At 38.9% G+C, this 19,626-nt stretch overlaps 3 protein-coding genes across 4 annotated transcripts in view; 1 reads left to right on the top strand and 2 right to left on the bottom strand.

Annotated features, from left to right (window-relative positions):
- The window catches only part of LOC136261200 (wee1-like protein kinase 1-A), a 24,879-nt gene extending 13,066 nt beyond the window's left edge, over nt 1–11,813 (bottom strand). The window contains exons 1-8 of the mRNA XM_066055175.1: nt 11,688–11,813; nt 10,421–11,093; nt 8,640–8,691; nt 8,106–8,217; nt 7,964–8,021; nt 7,452–7,573; nt 6,641–6,735; nt 5,031–5,303 (exon numbers count right to left, since the gene is read on the bottom strand). Of these exons, the coding sequence (XP_065911247.1) occupies nt 5,031–5,303; nt 6,641–6,735; nt 7,452–7,573; nt 7,964–8,021; nt 8,106–8,217; nt 8,640–8,691; nt 10,421–11,076 (1,368 nt within the window). The 5' untranslated portion in view covers nt 11,077–11,093; nt 11,688–11,813. The remainder of the gene's footprint in view (nt 1–5,030; nt 5,304–6,640; nt 6,736–7,451; nt 7,574–7,963; nt 8,022–8,105; nt 8,218–8,639; nt 8,692–10,420; nt 11,094–11,687) is intronic.
- LOC136261201 (serine/threonine-protein kinase RIO1-like) lies at nt 11,770–13,613 on the bottom strand. Its single transcript, XM_066055176.1, has one exon. The coding sequence runs from the start codon at nt 13,560–13,562 to the stop codon at nt 11,850–11,852; it is 1,713 nt and encodes a 570-aa protein (XP_065911248.1). The 5' UTR covers nt 13,563–13,613; the 3' UTR covers nt 11,770–11,849.
- LOC136261203 (leucine-rich repeat and death domain-containing protein 1-like) lies at nt 13,598–19,608 on the top strand. 2 transcript variants are annotated; one of them, XM_066055179.1, is made up of 12 exons: nt 13,598–13,772; nt 13,858–14,172; nt 14,757–14,783; nt 16,500–16,613; nt 17,050–17,138; nt 17,355–17,461; nt 17,516–17,684; nt 18,224–18,307; nt 18,472–18,533; nt 18,618–18,689; nt 18,785–18,909; nt 19,452–19,608. In XM_066055179.1, exons 2-12 carry the CDS (start codon nt 13,912–13,914, stop codon nt 19,575–19,577), a joined length of 1,236 nt encoding a protein of 411 aa, XP_065911251.1. In that variant the 5' UTR covers nt 13,598–13,772; nt 13,858–13,911; the 3' UTR covers nt 19,578–19,608. The 2 variants fall into 2 exon arrangements, with proteins under 2 accessions (XP_065911251.1, XP_065911252.1); XM_066055180.1 differs by having other exon boundaries at nt 13,958–14,172.
- Nucleotides 19,609–19,626: the final 18 nt, after the last annotated feature.

Genomic DNA, 19,626 nt, shown 5'->3' on the forward strand with positions numbered 1-19,626 from the left:
AAAACCATCATTTTCACCTTAATACCCTCTAACCATCAAGTTTGAGCATCTAATCTACTGCTTGTCAACTGCCATAACAATATCGTTGTAGGATAACGGTAACTATAAAGCCATCAAAGTGCAAAAATCTGCCTGAGTCACAACACATGTAAAGCTTCACAACCTAACAGTCTAGTACTGTTTTAATAACATACAAAGCATCACTATTCTATTCATAGGTGAAGTGATCATCTGCAAGTGTAGTTTTCAGATGTTTGAGCAAGTATGCATATGCACAAGGCCAGACTTGAGATGTGTGAAAGTAGCAGCACACCACTACAATCCTTTCCTTACTGTTCCTATTCGTGCCATCAAAGAATCATCTACAGTGCTTATTATCAACCCTCTGTATGGTGACATCATCTTACCGCAGGTATGTCAGGGACCCTGTTCCGTTTACTAAAAGGCACAGCTGATACAGGATGAGTGCAGGGGCTACTAAAACATACAACAGAATTTCAGAGCTCTTACAATGTGATGCTACAGGTATTTATAGGTATATGGCAGGTACAGTGGTGAGTGAGTTAATTAATTAATAGGCAAATACACTAACAACAGGCAACCGTTGTTTCTTTCTCAACCAAATACAAGGGCAAAACAGGAAATGCAACATCGTCTCACAAGAGTGCAAGCAATTAAAAAGTTGCTAATTAAAGGATGTGGTACCAATTTTGCTTGCAAGTATTCATCCCAAACAGGATAAATACTCACAAGCAAAATGGGTGCCACGCTTACTAATTAGCGAGTTTTTTAATTGCTCGCACTCTCACAAGATAACATTGTATTTGATCGGTACTGTGAATATAATGTACCTCATTTTTAAAAATATAGAACATATGTATTATGTCCATTATAATTTGAGCTGAGATTTGCATACACATAAATTTTTACATACATTAATAACTGAGGTTAATAGATTTCTGTGCGGTACTGTGGTTGTAATAATTAGAATGTGAGAAACTAACAGGGTTTGGGTGGTAAGGCAGGCTTGCCATGGTTACATGTTAATATTGACAGTTAATAATGGTTACGTTTTAACGTTCCTGGCTAATAATGGGAGCTAGAGGAGAGAGTAGCAGCGCTGGGGAGTCTTTGGGCAGCTCTGATAAGAAATTGTGCTATTTTTGTTACCTTTGGTGGCTGGGCACTGTAGTTACCAAATTAATCAAGCAAAGAGTGTTGTCATTTGTAAGCAAACAGGTTCGTGTAATTAACAAACGTACTAAGTGTAAGGCAGCAAACTTGCAAGTCAGTATGGCTACAACAGGGCTTGAGGGAGGCTCTTAGCTTTTGCTAGCTATTGTGTTTGTCTCAGAGCCACATAGCCAATGTTGAAAGGCTCTCATGTGTTTCATTGCACAAAATTTCAGAAGTTCAGGGTGAGCCAGTATGGCAAAGGGAATAGGGGCTTCCTGTGAGGCCTTGGCTGTGCTTACGGCTGGTTTCTAGCTAACAGGGTGTCGACAGGTGGAGAGTAGCTTACTGGGCTTGTCAGCTGTGAGTTTCAGGCGTACCCACCACATTCCTTGATTGGTTGTCACGTGTGTGTAGGTGGTGAGATATCATCTGTTACATTCGTTTGTGTTATGCAGGGCTTGGCATGATGCCATCTTCATTGACAGAAATTCCTAGTGTTTATCTGGGGAAGCACTTCTGCCAGTTCCTTCCTGGCTGGCCACCCGTAAGATACTGCGGTGTCAGTTGGAAGGAGGCAAAGTTGAAAGTGACTGACACACTGACATGGGTGCGATGCTTCTGCACATACAGTGCTGTGGGAGGTGCTCATGATCCCATTGCACTGCTAGAGTTGATGATGGCATACATGTCAACAGTGGTGAGAGTGAGCCAGGAATTTAAGGGCTGGCTTAGGTGCGGTATGATACTGGACTCCACCAGCAGGTGTCAGCTTCCAACAATCATCAGTGGTCGGTAGTCAACCCATCTCTTACACCAGCTGCTTCACAGGCTTGGCCAAAGCAGTCCAACGATGTGAGCTTTGTCAGCCACTTCTCACACACACAGAGCAGGGCTTAACCTTCAGCAGTGAATGAAGATGACGGAGTCCATGGTGTTGGCATTGTCATGCCAACAGCCTCATAGAGTTATTATTCCAGTACGCTCATTGGGGAGGTGTGCCAACCGGAATAACTGCACTTACACCACACATATGTCTGCAAAGGGAGCAAAGGCCCCCATCCAGTGTGCTAGAGCTCAGTCTGGTCCTTCTCCGGTATTTACACAGAATGGTTAAGGCTTCTCAAGACCATACTGAAGTGGCCGTTGGAGTCATATCATTAACAGACTCCGCATACATTTAACATACGCTTGACGACCTGTATCAATGCAGTACACACTCATACATATATGTACATACATACACTGTACATGTACATGTAATCTGTATAGTAGGTACTGTAGCTCTACCACTGTATTCAGAGTTGTATTACCATATTATGTTTGATGGTTGTTTGGGAGAGGGTGGGGCCATCTGCCTGTGCATGTGCTACAGTTTGGTATAAGAGTCTGGGCAGTTTTAAGTTTGGCTTATCCTGGCAAGGTTGGAGTCCGGATATTACACTGTATGTTCTCGTCTCATTTAGGCCCTATCAGTACATAAAGGACCTACTAAAGTTGGATGCCTGTCATCTACCTATTCCTACCTGGTTAACCCATCAATGGAAGCTGTTACTATGACAGGAGTGGGATTGATGTTGGCTCATCACCCAGACTAGCAATTCAGGCAGGACATGGAATGGAGTGGTAAACACACATCCAGATCTTCATGTGTGATTAGATGCTTCTGGGTCATTTGGTTGTGGGGCAGTTTGCCCAGGATTGGGAGAGTGGTTGCAGTTACCTTGGTAAGCCATCATTATTCTTGCCTTGCAAGAGCCGCAAGCTGACTGTATTACATTGAAAAGTGGTCCCTATTGTGCTATGGGGTTCCAGATGGCAGGGCCAGTCAGTGGTAATCCACTGTGATTTTGATCCAGTGATTCACCTTTGTTTTGGAGATGTTCGGGCAGACAAGCCTGTAGGCCCATATTATTTGGAAGTTCACATCAAAGCTGATAAGACAGATCCTTTCTGTAAGTGTGTGTTCATATACCTGGATGTCACCCAAAACTGAAATCTGTCCAGTAGCTGCAATCTCAGTTATATGGTACAACAGGGCTCTTCTAGGGACCCTCCCCTCTATTGATGTTTTCAGATGAGAGATTCTTGACAAGGTAGCAGGGCCCTGAAGGCAGCCAACCCAATATGCTGGTCACAGTTCTAAAATTACCACTGCAGCTCAACACGGTATATTCAGATGCCTTAATATAAAAACCTTGTAATGGGAGAGCCCTACTTATACACTAGAACACTGAAGCAGATGCTGTGTTCAGTGGCCAGAAACATGATTTCCATGAACTGCCAATAAATGTCAGCATATGGTATTTTAGTGCCAGTGGACATCATGCTTAGAACAATGGCAAATGATTATGGATATGCATGCAAACTGTGTATGTGTTGTAGAGATGCAACAATATATCGATATATCGCATCGTTTTAAGACAATATCGCCGCATCGATACAAAGTCAAACCGTATCGATATATCGCGTATCATGATATATCGACATATCGTGGTTGGTTAACATGGCTGACAATCAAATTATTGTACATTGTGGTTAAACTGAGTAGTATGTAATGTTTCTCAAAGAAAAATTAGCTCACTTATTTTTCTTAAAAAACAAAAAAAACAACATAAACCATTGCTTAGACTCCACTTTGTATCGCGCAATATATCGCTGTATTGTGATACACCAGAGGCAATATATCAATACGTCTACACACTGTATCATTGCAACTCTAATGTGTTGTATTACGTGTACGTGCCATATTTGATGGTGGGGCAACTGGGATTTGGGATATTATTTTATTTGTTTATTGTGGTTAGTTATTGGCCTTTCATGTTATTATTAGTAACCTCTGACATCATGTTATGACCTCTGACATCCTGTTATACTGTCAGGGTCTGGTTGACTACAGTCCATAACATTTGTTTAAATTTTGAAATGCACTGACAGCATGAGGAAGCTCGGGTGAGGGGTGGCCGCAGGCACACACTCTAGGCCAGTGAGATAGCCCTCACTTCCTTACCAGAGGTGTAGGACTTTAAAGGAAGATCACGTGATCTACAAGGTTTGAGGACTGATGGTGAGGACCGGACTACATCACAACCCAGCATTAGGCCAAACCTTTTAGGATGTACAATGATGCTATAGCTACTGTAATAAGGAACAGCAACGAGTGTCGGTAGCCTTGGCTAGAAAGGGTACTTCTTATAATGTAACTATTAACTGTTATGTGATACATCTTGTTGGGATTAGCTACTCCAGCATTACTGGGTAGGTAGGCTGCTTCTCCAGGTCCCAACCAAGTAAGTGTTCCTAATACCAACAACAACAGTACAGTTGTAGCAGCAACTGAGTATTATGATTACCAGGTTGGTGCTCAAAGCATGCATGCACACACATTACAACACATAAGTGAACATGGACGCTAAAATATAAAAATCAGTGATGAAAGAAGCCACCTAATCACCACTAAGCCACATATATCCACCAATACCAAATACCCATATACAGAAATGAAGATGGTACCATAAATGGGGACAAATTAATAAAGTGCACACTTCACACCAACTGATGGTTAGCCCTGATTAGCAGGAGGATTCATCCCACTAATAGAACTAGCAGCAAATGGCTAAACTGTTAATAGTAAACATTCCAGCTTGTTAAGTGTCATGGTTGCAGGGTAAAATTGAAAATGTGACTTTCAGCACAGCTGTATCAGCACATCATAATAAGAAGATCCATCCTATGTTAACACTACACAGCCATGCATGCCAACACTAATATCCTTGTTTCTAAGCACAAACTATTCTACACACATGTACTAGATATACCACACACAGATAGACTACATTTTACATATATAGACGCACTTCTTGTAGCAGTTCACGGGCCATATACCGACAGTCCCCCTCCTCCACACGAGGGTCAACAACAGACGTCACATGACCCATATCACCAATCTTGTACACCACAGCCTCACCCCTCCCACCTTGTTGGGGTTGGGGTAGGGGAACATCACCATCCTCAGGAATTGAGTCACACAGTGGCGGTGGAGTAGTCACACTCTCTGGGTAACTTATGAAAACGTTCTCTGGCTTAATGTCCAGGTGTACTAGATCCACTGAGTGAATGTACTGCAACCCCTAAATGAGAACATGTACAGATGAACTGAGTGATTTATTAATAGTGTGGCTGTCTGTATGCAGTAAGACCATGTGGTTATGGACACCTATGAGATGAATAGTGATCAAACAAGGTCACAAAAGTACACTATTTCTATGTAGGCCACTCAGTGAGATCTCACTGCAGAAACAAAACTTAGATTGGATACGTGTTAAAAGCTATCACTGGTTTCAAACACAGATGAAACACTGCTATGAAGCAGCCAAGTACATGACACACTGGTAGAGTTTCTAGGCTAATATGGTAGTTGGTGTAATAAAGCCTCACTTGTTCTTAGCTGGGGGAGGATCTACATTGTAGGGACTTTCATTAAGACTTCACCCAGCCCACCCTCAACCAACACACAAACACAGCCACATCTCTAGGAGTAAAAATCATGCACTTGTGTTTACAAGAAACAGTGCTGGTATCTGAAGTAGGGTAGCGACTAAATAAGTGGTGTGCTTTTTTGTTCAAGTTTATGGTTGTTGCAAGTAACTAGCGTACATGTATAAATATTATAATACTCCCATAGTAATTACATGTAAAAACTCTTATGCAATAGCCTTAGGCTTGTAGTGTGGTTTAGTGTGTGGTGAGCCACATTGCTGCTTTGTTAGCAAAGTCATGTAATGGTTGATGATGAAACCATACATGTGACCTAGTGGTTGCCCTTGGTGAACACTTTTCAAGTCAACAAGCTTCTGTTATACCACTATTTTGTACTGTGTACACACACAAACACATTGTGTATCACAGACCACTTATTACAGTAGGTCATATGTAATACACAAGAATGCATGGTATGGTAGGAGGGTCAACTGAAAGGATTTGTTTACAACATGATAAAAACATATTATAACTTTAACAAGCATGACATACAGAAGCCAACAATTTTAATTGGTCAACCATTCACTTGTAATACAAGCAGCAAGTCACTGAACTCCCACCTACTAAAGTAACATTGAAAGTAAATATTTGTTTGTCAAATATAACCATATTTGTGAAGCCACATTCACATACTGGACTTTAAACTACTGTACATCAATCAAGCCTGTAGTTTTCAAGAAGAAAAGTGGCTAGTCAATACTGATTGAGAAGAATACAAGATAAAGCATACTTATCTAAAGGCTCAGAAACCTAAAAATCTAAGGCAGATGGTCACGCATCATGGTTCAACTGATTATCTAACTGACACCTTAAATCAATGCCAATTAACACAATGTGTTATTTTCCTAGCTAAACCTTCACCATGTAATAAGGTTATGCTCTAGATCCTAATTGCTGCTCACCCTAGCACTATATACAGCACAATTACCTGTGCCAATTGTTTCAATAAAGTGTGCAGGTCTGCTTCTGAGAATGGTTTATCAAATACTGCATTATCTGCTATCTTCCGTGACAAATTGCCTCCTACAAAGAAACAGTACACACTACATTAGCAACAGTTGTCAAGGAAATACAACAGAATGCAGCACAGTGTTAAGGTACCTGACACATTATCTAGTGAAGAACACTATGTAGATCAGCAAAAATGTTATTACAAAATGATATGGTGTAGTATTGCAGTTGCTATACAGATACAGTGTACCACATAGCCTGGCTTTTACCAAAGAAAGATGGCAATCACTATACTACTACAAGGTACAAAAGTTTTGTTGGATTCATACAAGTTATAGGGTGGGTGTACAGTAGTATAGTGTGTGCATGCATGCACGTGTGTGTGTGTGTGTGTGTGTGCCTGCTGCCGATGTACTTGTAATGGACCTGGCAACACACTACTTGTAGGAACGGCAGTATCCCTGTCTCTGATCGTGTGGTGGAAGCCAGGCAGGAAATGGGATTCCCTTGCATTGGCACAGGGCATTACATTATGCATACAGCTGAGTGCTCTTTGCAGGAGGGTTTAGACCAAGTCAATGACCCAGGCTATGCTATTGTCCTAAAGGTTTGCCTACCCTGGCCTCTCAGAGTTCACTAAACAAACTGGTTTGTAAATCAATTACTCTCAGCGTCCCCTGGCTAGGTTAGTAATCTACATTGAATAGGCAGTAAAAATAAGTTTGTGTGCGTGTGTATACGTGCATGCGTGAGTGTGTGTGATCCATGCACTGTATATAGTACATTACCATTACAAAACTCATTCTGTATGATCATGTGATCATCTTCAGCCCATGCTGAGTAGTAGCGGACCAAGTGTGGGTGTGACCCCAACACAGCATGAGCATACACCTCTCTCATAGCTGATACCCTGCCAATGACAGACAATGATAGGCATAGTAAGTAACAACAAATGGGGTTATAATTTTAATAAGTAAAATCTGTGTATTGTGGGCATCCAGGGACAAACTGATTATCAAGGTATTCTCACTTTACATATACTAAGGGATACTTTTGAGACCTGTTCAACTATGTAATGTGTCTGAAAGATGCAGGTGTCCTGACTGTCCACATTAACCAGTTTAATTGTGTGTCATATTTTTATAATACAAACAGCAGCTTATCTAAAAAACCTTATCCTTTAAACTGTCACATAAACCAAGGACACAAATGAGTATGGAAGTGAAAGTTACATTTATACAGTGTACTTTTACACCATGATACATGTAGACAGTCTATATTAAGTCATATAAACACTTACTCGTCAGCTGACCCAGCGACTGGCTTGAGAGATTTCTTGATAGCGTAGACACAACCATCTAGAGTAGTAAAGTCAATACAGTACACTACATAACTACATGTACTACATCAGTACATGCACACTCTCTACAAAGTATACACACCTAGACGGTTGATGCACTTGTAAACAGTGCCAAAGGAGCCCGATCCAACCTTGCAGACCTCATGAAACTCTGCATTGTATCGGGATATGTTGCTTTCTCTGAGAGCAAGACGCTGTGAAAAATAAAATACATGTGAGTAATATGATATTGTTCATAACACTTTTGCATATCCACACAACACATAACTACCACAATACACACACCATGCACACTACATGCATGTAGATAGATAGATAGATATACAAACTGTGCGTGATGCATGTATATACAGTACTATTACAGACTTCCATGCGATACCTCACAGCAGGACTAACTCAAGACTACTAATAAACCTATCATATTACTATAGTAATAAATATTACACAAGATGATGGTACTAATAATACAATACAAAATGGGCTGATTCCAGTGTGAGCAGTTTAGGTGAAAAAATACTTTTAATATATCTTATGCACACATACATGTAACTGCACATATATCTCCTAATATATACAGCAACCACATTATGTGCGCGTACAAACTGTCACTTGCTACCTTATGACTTGAGCTGGTTAAAGAAATATTCTCATCGTTACCAACTGGATCACTGTATGAAATAATAAGTAGCAGATCACACACACGCACAGTACACTATATTCATACATGGTATTCATAAATGGTACATTACATGATACACATATTTTTCATGATATCTGATACATTTCAAGGAACCACCAGATTTAACCTATATATCCCACGACTCATACAAGGATTGTTAGCTCACAGTGTTTCTATCCTGCCAGCCATAAACTAACTTACTCTGCAACAAACACTGTAATACTATACGTGTAGGAAACACCTTAAAATTATGACAACACATAGTTCAGAACTTTACCTCACACGTCACCAGTACAATGAACCTTCTCAAGTTCCACTTTAAAATACTACAGGCCAAATTTGTATACAGCATTTAAAAGTTGTTCAACAGTAATCACTATGGTAACCACAGGATGACTTTAATGACTAGTATTGTTTGCATGCATTTGCCACTTAATGAATACGTTAATTTTATTGCTTGAATGGAGCTACAATGTAAATGTGAGGAGCTTAGTTTCAAATTTGTAATTAGTGCCTAAACAAATGTACTGCATTCGTTCAATGGTTCGAAGGGTGAATTATTCAAATGACATAATTGATGTTCAAATTTGTGCATGCACAACCTAGATAGCTCATATTAGCAATTGAAATTACAGCAAGAATCCGACTGCTCATCACACTGTGAACTGTTTTCACCATGAACAGTTACACTTAAAACACTAGAAAGTAAAGTTGTACGCCAAGCCATTAGTGGTCTGACAAGTTAGTTAGCTCGCACCACAAGTGACCACACCCACTGCTAATGATGAAGTGTAGTTGCTGGACAAGCTGTAGAAGAATATTTGCCAGTTGTGTACTACTGTAGCAGTTGTAAGGTCTTTTAGCATCAGCTACATCTTGTTTTATGTTTTCTCCAGCTGCTAATATTGTTACACAGGTGCGAGAAATCCATTTGCCAAAGGGAGACAAATGGACAACTATTGTTTAATGAACTAAGCTACAATACACTCAAAATTATGCCATTAGCTACCAACTGTATAATATGTACATACAATATTCATCAAAGCTTTGAATGTTGCATTCAAACCTTCGAAGCTTAAAATTAACATTTATGCACTACTTGTAATACTGAAGGCAGTGTTTGTGTTTTTTTTTGTTTATTTATGATTCACTGGGCAGACAGCACAGCTGGTGTTACAATATTAGGCAGCCAAATTTGAACAATGAAACCATGTGCAGAGGGTTGGTCATGCTTAAAGTAATCCTATATTACAACTCTAGTGTGATATGCATGTCATACCAAACACGCAGATGGACAAATTAGTGAAGCAGTGTCAAAGGAACACTGGCTAGTGGCTTGTATATAGCATTCAACAAGTGACATCAACATGGACACCCAACAGCACTGATATCAAAATTAATATTGCTTCTGCAGAATGAGATGAAATTGCAGGAAACACTACAGGTAGCACGCAGCTACAAATTTGCAACAATAATATAAATTATTCAGCAATGTAAATTATTGTGGAAAATGAACATTTTTTAAATACTAGCTAACAATGCATTTTTATTCAATCCACGTACTGTGTGAATAAAAATATTATACTGTTTTCAGTGATGTGGTTCCCAAAGTAAACACTTTAATGAGCTCATTAAGCTAAACATGCTTATTTACCTTACTGGTATGTAGAAACGTTAACATATTGAACTACCCATCAACAGTGATAGTGAAAACTCACTTGGGTTTTGACGACTCATTCCATTTTGTTTTGTGTCGGATTTCAGTTGGTGTAAATGGGTTGATGTTTGTACCCTTCGACTTGTACTTGCGTATTGGACGTCCACTTCCAGTCATGTTCAATCTGCTACAACTATTAATGCCATATGGTGTCTTATTGGTAGGCCTCTGTAAGCGGGTAAGGCTTGATTTACGCACAATTGACTTTGGGGTGTGTGGTGAATCAAATAATCGAAGACAATTGAGCTTGTACTCCAGTCGTCGTGGAGATCCAACAGCCAGCACTGGACTAGTAATCGGTGAAAGAGTTCTAAACTGTTTCAATGGTGGTGAAGTACACATTGATTCAGGTGATACAGATATCTTAGATTGTGGAGTGTTCAGATTTTCATCCCATCCATCAATACTAGTACTATTATCCATATTACTTTTTGATGTACTCTTTGATGGAGTCTGTAGAAACTCAAAGTTGATTTCGAATGATCCATCTGGAGTACAAATAGGCGTGGTCATGGAGACAGCACTGTCTACGCCACTGTCATCGTCAAACAACTTGACAATGCAAGAGTCATCATTAACCCCTGGAGATATTGCATCTTGTTTCACTTCACTGTATAGCTCAGGTGGAGTACAGCTATCTTGAGGAAACACTGCCATGACTTGAGCAGACACACCTACAATTAATAAATCACCGTTCAATTACCACTTTCAGTGAATGAATGTCCCTACATGTTTATCGAAAACAAAATGATATTCCCACATTTCGGATATCCCTTTTGAGGCACCACGTTGTATTGTACATCCAGTAGGCTTTTGAATAACTCATGGCAATGCATTCATGAAATTTAAAAGTGTGATGAATAAACTGTGGGCATGACAATAGAGACAGTGAAGCTTATGGCTGCACCACTACTAAGGATATCAATTAAAAGTACATCCCATATAACAGTACTTGATAAACTTAAATCAAAAAGTTCCAATTGTTACATAATAATCCATTGAAATGTCTTAGGGAATGAACTGAAGGAAAATTAAGATAATTTTCTGATACTCGTAAACAATTGATGTCATCTCGTGACAGTATTTGATACCGAGACTCCTACACATACCATTTTGCCGCCAAATACGGCTGCCATTTAGTTGTACGGGTACTGTTTGAAATGGTCTCATGGGGTGAAACCCTCCAAGGAACGCGTCGTTAAGGTACTCGTGGCAAAAAATCAAATTGAAATTATGCTCACAAACGGCCTGTTTTAATTTTCACTCACTTTTTGTCAGCGACGTGCCCAGTGTTGGCTTTCTTTCTACCGATTCCCGCGACCTCTTTCTTCAACCGCGTGATATCACAAATTTGAAATACAGGCGCCACTAATATTTTTCATGTAATCACGTGCATACTATGCATTAATATCTGGTGTTCATTTCCGGCTTTATTTTTTTCCTTTGCCCTGCATTTTAACCTTTTCTTTTCTCTTTTTGATGTGCTTTGGGACTTTGCTCTTTCTACGTTCCTTATTCTGTTCTTTAATGGCCAGCTTGTGTGCCTTCTTTTCAGCAGGATCAACATTTCTCTTTGCCCTTCTTGAAGAAGACTTGTTCACTAATTCATCATCTTCTGGCTCACTACTGGAACTACCAGTAGTACTCTCTGAGTCACTTTCATCATCACTGTCTTCTAACTGTAAAGAATTCAATTCACAAGCCACACTAGTACTAGATGAAACTTTGAATTCATTTGTTTTATCTGATAACCCTACATCTTGCTGAGGGTCTTGTAAAATAAGAGGCATATCTTGGGGTCCTGTCAGGTCAGGTTTTAGTCCAGTAACAGTTTGGTAAGAGATATCGTTCTTAAGTCCCTCCTGCATTTTGTCAAAATCCTCTTCATAAGTCACTACCTCTTCTAAAGTACGTGGTATATAAACCTGCTTGAAAACCTCTTCATCAATTTGTTGCTGGGCTGTAATACCATCATCATTAGCATTCCTGGCCATAACAATCTCCTGCATTTTATCAAGGTATTCATCAATATTGCTATCACTGATTGTAGGGTCAGTAACAAAGTCAAACAACTCCTTCATACTCATTACACAGACATTATTTCTGTGGAAGAAGTCTGTTACATTTGTACAGTCCTTCCGTAAGAAGTCTAAAGCTCGTGGGTGGTCATGTTCAACCGCTTGGGACACATCAATAACACACAGAGAACCATCATGGCATAATATGTTGTACTCGCTCAAGTCTGCATGAACAAGGTGACATTTTTGATACAAACATCGTACCATCTGGATACATTCCAAATAAAGTTCTCTAGCCTTACCCTCAGTTAGAGGATAATCCTTCAGTTTGGGAGAAGGCCAACCATCTTTCCCAATAAATTCCATAACCAAAACATGATTACGTAAGAGCACAGGTTTGGGGCAGCAGACTCCATTAGTGTACAGCCTCGTGAGGTTACGCATTTCCTTTTCAGCCCACAGTTTCACCATTTTGCGTGGGTTATGTTTATTGTAGCCATTGCGGAACCGGAACTCACCTGTGACATAACGCTCACGATCCTTAAACACCAATATTGAAGTTTTATAAATCTTGACAGCCAAGTCACCTTCTTTGCTGGTAGCATGATACACATTAGCCTCCTTGCCTGTACTAATACAACCATTAATTTCATCCAGGAATCTTCTACTTAGCAACTTGTAAAGCACCAGTCGTGTACGTGGGTCTAATACCAACTCAACTGTAGCTCGATCTGATTTGTCCTTGTTCCTATATTTCTGAGTCTCCAACTTTTTGTTCCCTTCCATGAGACTGTTGTGAGCAAGTGATGGTAACTTGGGGCCTTCATAGGGATCAACTCTTATCTTGTTCTCAAATTTACTCATTGCTTTTTCACGTGGTTGTTGTTGGACTTTGAGAGTCTCTTTCACTGTGTTGCACTGTGTGTTAACACCTAGCCGCCCTTCCTTCACAGCATTGTAACGCTTTGTAAAGTCTCTAGTTGAGTCTTCCCAGTCCCAGGGACAATCCTCCTCGCTTGACTCAGTATCATTGCTGCCACTGTCATCAAGCGTTAACGATGGTTGCTTCAACTCTTCGCGTTCTTCAACGTCATCGAATTGGCCAGGAACAGCTGTGGTGGTCATTGTTCTAAATAGTGAGCACCCTACTTTGTTTTATAAAAAGTGGGTGTGGTGCCAAGATATCACGTTTCCGCATGGCTTCCCTCCAATCTAGTAAAACTCGTATAACACCCCATCGTGTTGAAATGCGCTGAACTACTTAACAGCTTCTTATATTAATTGCCTGACAGTCTGGTCAACCGCGTTGCAAGAAGTTCAAGTCAAAAGTTGAAGGTACGCTTTGTTGTGACCACATATCATACTTAACATCCTACACATTGTAATACTGGCTTTAAACACTTCTGGCTGCTTTCTTTAGGTTGTACTACGTTTGTTGTAAAGAAGAACATTTAATTGTTTGCATGCAAGAGCCATGACGAGTTCGTGCACAGCTGATCCGATGCATGGCATTACTCTAGCAATGAACGAGAAGATTGAAGCGTTGATAAGTCCAATCAAAAGTGTACCGCCACAACTTCCACGGATCATCACCCACCGGCACATCACTTTGAATAGAAAGTCCTCCAGCTCCGAGTTGGGCTTTATTGTACGTGGAACAACTACAGAATTTCCAGATAACAACAAGGTCTACACTTGTGCAGTGGACTCTATTACAGAAGGAGGACTAGCTGATGTAAGTGATTAGTTTTGTTTGTAAATTAAGTTAGCTTGTAGTGTTAATAAAATATTCATTAATCAATTATAGTGTAAATTCTTATCTAATATAATAGACCCCATGCAGCAAAAACAGTAATTGTTGGTTAGCTGTTTGTGGTCATGTTACTACACTAAGGTGAACACTTGTCTCAAACACATTCCTTGCCATTACAAGTAACAACAGACCCACACCAGCACTTTTTCCAATTTGGCCTGCCAAATTGTTAATTATTTTTGCAATATAATTTCTTGATGGTCATTATCCTGTTGAAAATGTGACACATTCAATTGGTGATGTGGCCAAGTTAGTTTTTGGTGAATCAATAATGAGGTGATTCAAATAGTGGCTGTTTGCCCTAGCTAATTGCATGTATTCTCCATAAACTATTTAACCTATTGGTAATGCCATTAGCCAGTGTGGATACATAAGAAGTACACGGTATATTGAATTTGTAGTGATAATGTATAAACCGTAGTAGCCATGGATGGAATTTGAGTTTTAAATTTCATTAAATGTCATATCAGTTTCTTACCTGCTATTGTCGATGTTCTTTTTTGTAGGTCGTTGGACTAGAGACTGGTGATCAGGTATGTGATCTTTGTTTTTAAAATTTACATCATGTATGTTGAATAGTTGCTACCATACTCTACTGCTGTAGCCTTGTCTAATATATTAACTCACTGCTCCCCCATATCTCTAATGTTGATACATGCCTGGACATTCATGTTAAATCAGAGTTTGCCCACTGTAAAATTGCATGAGCCTTATATGTCTTGGGACCATTAGGTGACGTGTGTGATTTAGTTTTACAATCTACCATTAGGGTGTTGTATATTGCAACTTGTACATATTGTAATAGCATTAAGAACCGGCTGTATTATGTTTCATTGCTTTGTTGTGAAAACTATTGATGCAGTTAATTGCAGAGCATGGTGGTATATACTATAGTTTCCCATTGTTTGTGATTACACTTGTGCCTGTGGTTTATGCTAGCCCACATGTTGTAAGAACCAGGTAACCATCTATCTGTTTGACTCCTTTACTACACAGAATCATCGCATGCAATAGTCTTGAGTAGAGTATCAATCCTTACTTGCTGCTAATTGGTTGGTTTAGATAAGGCAAGCTTTGCTTATTAAACTTTTACAGTCTTAATAAATAATGTTATGCTATATATGACTTGTAAGTGATATGCCATGTGTTGTTTTGGCTGAGGCTAACCTGGAATTATCAAACCTCTCCTTTCCTAGCATGGTTTTGTAAAATTCATCCTTTTCAATAGTGTAGGTAGGTTGCAATGTATGACATAGCCATTTTGCTAGTTGTTTTCCAGGGGATTCCACTAGGTTTTGGAAATACAATGTAGCATACAATTTCAAACCAAATACCTTAATCATTATAAGGCGGTGTGTAGCACATTGGATGGCCTCAGTTGTGATACTAGTGTACTTTGAAGTGTTCCACATTGTGCCAGCATTGAATGAAGCCATTTCTGAAGTATAGCACCAGAGAGGCATGAAATATAGCTAGATAAAAAATACGGTTTCGTGTTTTGTCTTTGAATTTGTACGCAGCGTTAGTAATTCACTTCAACAAGCTGGACTTGTAGTTTAAATACTATATAACATGTCCTAGTTTACTGTTGTGATCTCAGGAATTGTTCAAATATTCTAATTACTGACTAAGCTGTTTTAAAGTAGAAGTTTAACCTCTTTCTCATAATGGAATTTACTATATAAGTAACAGTTTGTGTGCAGTGTGCTTTGGGAGGTTATGCCATTGAGGAAGCTCTTGCCCATGAATGTCCTTGTGGCTAAGTGGCATGTGCATCAGCATTGTTGGTATGATGATATTTATTAACTTGGACTCTTGTTACTAAAATGAATGTGTTTATGCACTTAAACTTCATAAGAATTGCAGCTATTGGTTTTTATATTCATGGTCTATAAATAGTATCAAATATCAAGATTTATCACCACTTTAACCACAAAATATCAAAATATTAATTGAAATGACTTATTATAGTATGCACTAAATGTATAAACAGTAATCTGAGAGTTATGATGCTTCCATAACAAACCTAATGCACTTTTCTGTGTTGATAAAACAAAGTTCTCGATTCAATAACTTCCTTTTTGAAAGTTACAGACAGCTGAGTATTTGCCTATCTATGGAAAGAGTCTACAGGGAAAATATTATAAACTTAAAAACAGCGTAGGTGGAATGTCCATAAATTACTAAGTTATTGCTACATAATGAATGACTGTTTAATTATCACATCAATGTGTTTGTTTCCTTGCCAGATCCTTAGCATAAATGGTATGGAAGTGAGAGATTGCGGACACAAGCATGTCATTCAGTTATTCAAAGAACAAGAGTCACTCAATCTTACCGTACTACCCAATAGATATAGAGATGTGAGTTAATGTCAACATGTGTGTAACATGTAAGACATTGTTGTAGATATTTTATAAGAGTTGATCACTACTAAATTGTCAGATTTATTTGCTGTCTATGCTTAAGTGGTTTGCATTGTTGGTTAATTGAGTGGAGAATTATATGGTCGTGTTAGAATGGGTGTTGTGTTTCTGCCTTCAGTGGCTGCCGAAGATTAGTGCCGCCAAACTCTTTGTATAACATTTCACCACCTGGGAGCTTCTTAATCAATCTTGCATTCCTTAAAATCATGTTAGTATTGTTGACGCAAGGAATTAGATTACTATCCAACAATAAGAAATTGTTAATGCATTCTTGGACACATTATTGTAGACTAAATTGTTAAGTGTATAGACAACTAAACAGACTAGCTAAGTCGAGTAATTGAATTTGTTTCTTTGCTTTCATTTTCTCTAGTCAAAAACAGTTCGCATCACTCTTATAAACAGTGGATATCTCAGTTACTTATGGAGTCTTTCAAGATGTCTGGATACTTTGGAAATTACGTAAGTATTACTGTGTTTCTGTAAATGGGTATATTATTTTGAGCTGGCTGTGTAGGGGTTGTGGGTAAAGTGGTTAGCAGACATAATTTGTTTATTCAAATTTCCTGGAACGACCAATATAGCTTATTCGACTATGTGCACTGTAACCTTATACCTTGTGGTCTTGTAGGTATCTAACATATTAGTGAATGTTACTGCTGTTTTATTTCTCTATAGAAATATCAAATTGGAGGAACGAGAATATTTCACTTTGGCAGGATTATATAACTTAAAGAGCCTCACATTATCACATTGTATATTGAGTTCTATTAACTGCTTGAAAAGTAAGTACCTCATGTGAGCCTTATACACTAAATTATAATATTGTGTTATTACAGCGTTGTCAATTCCCAAGAGATTACGGGTGCTCAACTTATCACATAACCAGTTAACTGGTGAATCATTACACAGAGATTGTGCACTAGTAGAATTAACTTCACTAGTCAAGTTGGACCTCAGTCACAATCATTTGGAGACAGCACCTTTGGTGTTAACCAAGTTAACAAGGTGAATGTCGTCTGAATGTAGTGTGTATGTGTGCATAGTCATGTGTACATGGTGTGTAGTGTATCTCCATGCTTGTAGTAAATAGTGTTCCCCATAGGGGTGATAGTACCCCAGATGATTGATACTTTAAGTATCTTACTGACTTTCTTTTAATGGAGTACCATGATATAAGTATCTGTTGTTTTGAATGGCCAGCTTGTCCACAAAATAGATCAATGAGATGTCATATGGAAAGTTCTCTCTAAGTGTTCACAGATTGTAGTACTAATTGGTTGGTCATGTGATGTTATCACTCATTATCATGTGATGAAAGCAAATTTATTGTTACCTGTCAGAGTACATTGTAACGACTGAATAACTAAACTGTGTATCCCAGTGAGAGAGATAAAATTACAACTCTTCAAGAATGTCTTGTACGGGTAGTAAAGTTTTACCTCTTCCATTTGTAGACTATGTGGTAACTACCTTATGTGATGTCACCATAACTATTACTGACATGTATTTTGTTATAATGTGGTCTTGTCTTGTCTTGTCAACAGATTGGTGGCACTAATATTAGTCAATAATATGATCTCACAACTTCCTGATCACCTCAGAATGGTTAGATCTCTTCGAACACTTTGGTAAGTGTGTGTGGGTTGATTAGAGTATACTTGACCACAATAATGTTCATTGTGATTACTGGTTAGTGTTGTGGCTTTATTGCATGTGTATTGTATGAAGCTGAAGTCATGTGATGTGTAGTAGTTAGGAACTATGGGTCATTGTTATGTTGTTTTACATGCAGCCTTGATGGAAACTGTTTAGAAGAGATTGACTCTGTTGTTTCTGGCATGCCTAATCTACAAAGTAAGTATAATATACTGTTGTTGTCGACGTATTAAGTACCCCTAATTTTATTCTTGTTTATGATTATGGTTACTTTCCTTACAGAAATATCAGTATCAAATAATTTCATGGAAACAGAAGCTTACTCATTAAGATTTGGTGAATTTAAAGCAATAGGTAAGAGGCAGACATTCTTTCATTGTTTACTGATACCTATCAATATGTTAAGTGCCCATCAACTTTAAATGTACATCATTTGTTTATTATTATAGCACTCCATAGCAACCCATACTCTGATACAAGACTTCAAAGTAAATGTATTATCAGAAGAAAACCAAGTTTTAAGAACAGAGCAGTGTCAGTTAAGGGAACTTTCCTACGACACTCAATGAGCAGAGTAAGTACTAAGTAGTGTAAATTGTTATAGCTACTGAAGTTTCCTTTGACCAATTTGGTAGAGTACTATTTCCCATGAATGAGGAAGCACCTCTAAATAAGGTCATGCATGCTAGCTTACCAACGTGTGCTGCACATCACATGCAGGGCAAACCCTTCCACCCACCGTGCATGCAATGTGAGACATCACAGCTAAGTTTCCTGGTTATCATATTAGCTTAATGCTCAGCTATGCCCCAATAACTTGCTGTTTCCTTGAACAATAGACTTTATGGGGACAATGACCTACCCACCCAACTATAACATCAATAGATACCTGGGAAACAAATTCAGACTGTCCACGTCTGGAGGATTTTCCCATACTGACTCACAGTACCACAGGTGCTAGTTCACTGATTAGGTGTAACCATGTTAACATGGTTGCCAAATACTTTGCTTGGTGTGGATAGCCTGCATGTGTGCATTCAAGACGGGTCATCCCAGTAGTATTGAATCCTGAGTAATCCAAGCAACAATACTACATGTATGTTTGTCTTACTGTAGATGTCACTGTGTCTCTGCTTGGACGGACCATCATTTAAGCAAACTGAAAAGCCACCAGACAAGCTACCAACAGCTAAATCTCTAACACTCGGACATTCAGCTTCATTTTCTCTGTTTACACAGTGACTTTTAAATTGTTAGGGATTTGTTCACCAATTTTGTTCACCAATTTTAA

The sequence above is a fragment of the Dysidea avara genome, chromosome 7, assembly GCF_963678975.1.
Source record: "Dysidea avara chromosome 7, odDysAvar1.4, whole genome shotgun sequence".
Lineage (NCBI taxonomy): Eukaryota > Metazoa > Porifera > Demospongiae > Dictyoceratida > Dysideidae > Dysidea > Dysidea avara.

Bases quoted from the DNA above. Each gene is read 5' to 3' on its own strand.
- LOC136261201 (XM_066055176.1), bottom strand. From the start codon at position 13,562: ATGACCACCACAGCTGTTCCTGGCCAATTCGATGACGTTGAAGAACGC.
- LOC136261203 (XM_066055179.1), top strand. From the start codon at position 13,912: ATGACGAGTTCGTGCACAGCTGATCCGATGCATGGCATTACTCTAGCA. The intron at 14,173-14,756 runs GTAAGTGATTAG...TCTTTTTTGTAG, and splicing joins CAGAAGGAGGACTAGCTGAT to GTCGTTGGACTAGAGACTGG. The intron at 14,784-16,499 runs GTATGTGATCTT...TTTCCTTGCCAG, and splicing joins GACTAGAGACTGGTGATCAG to ATCCTTAGCATAAATGGTAT.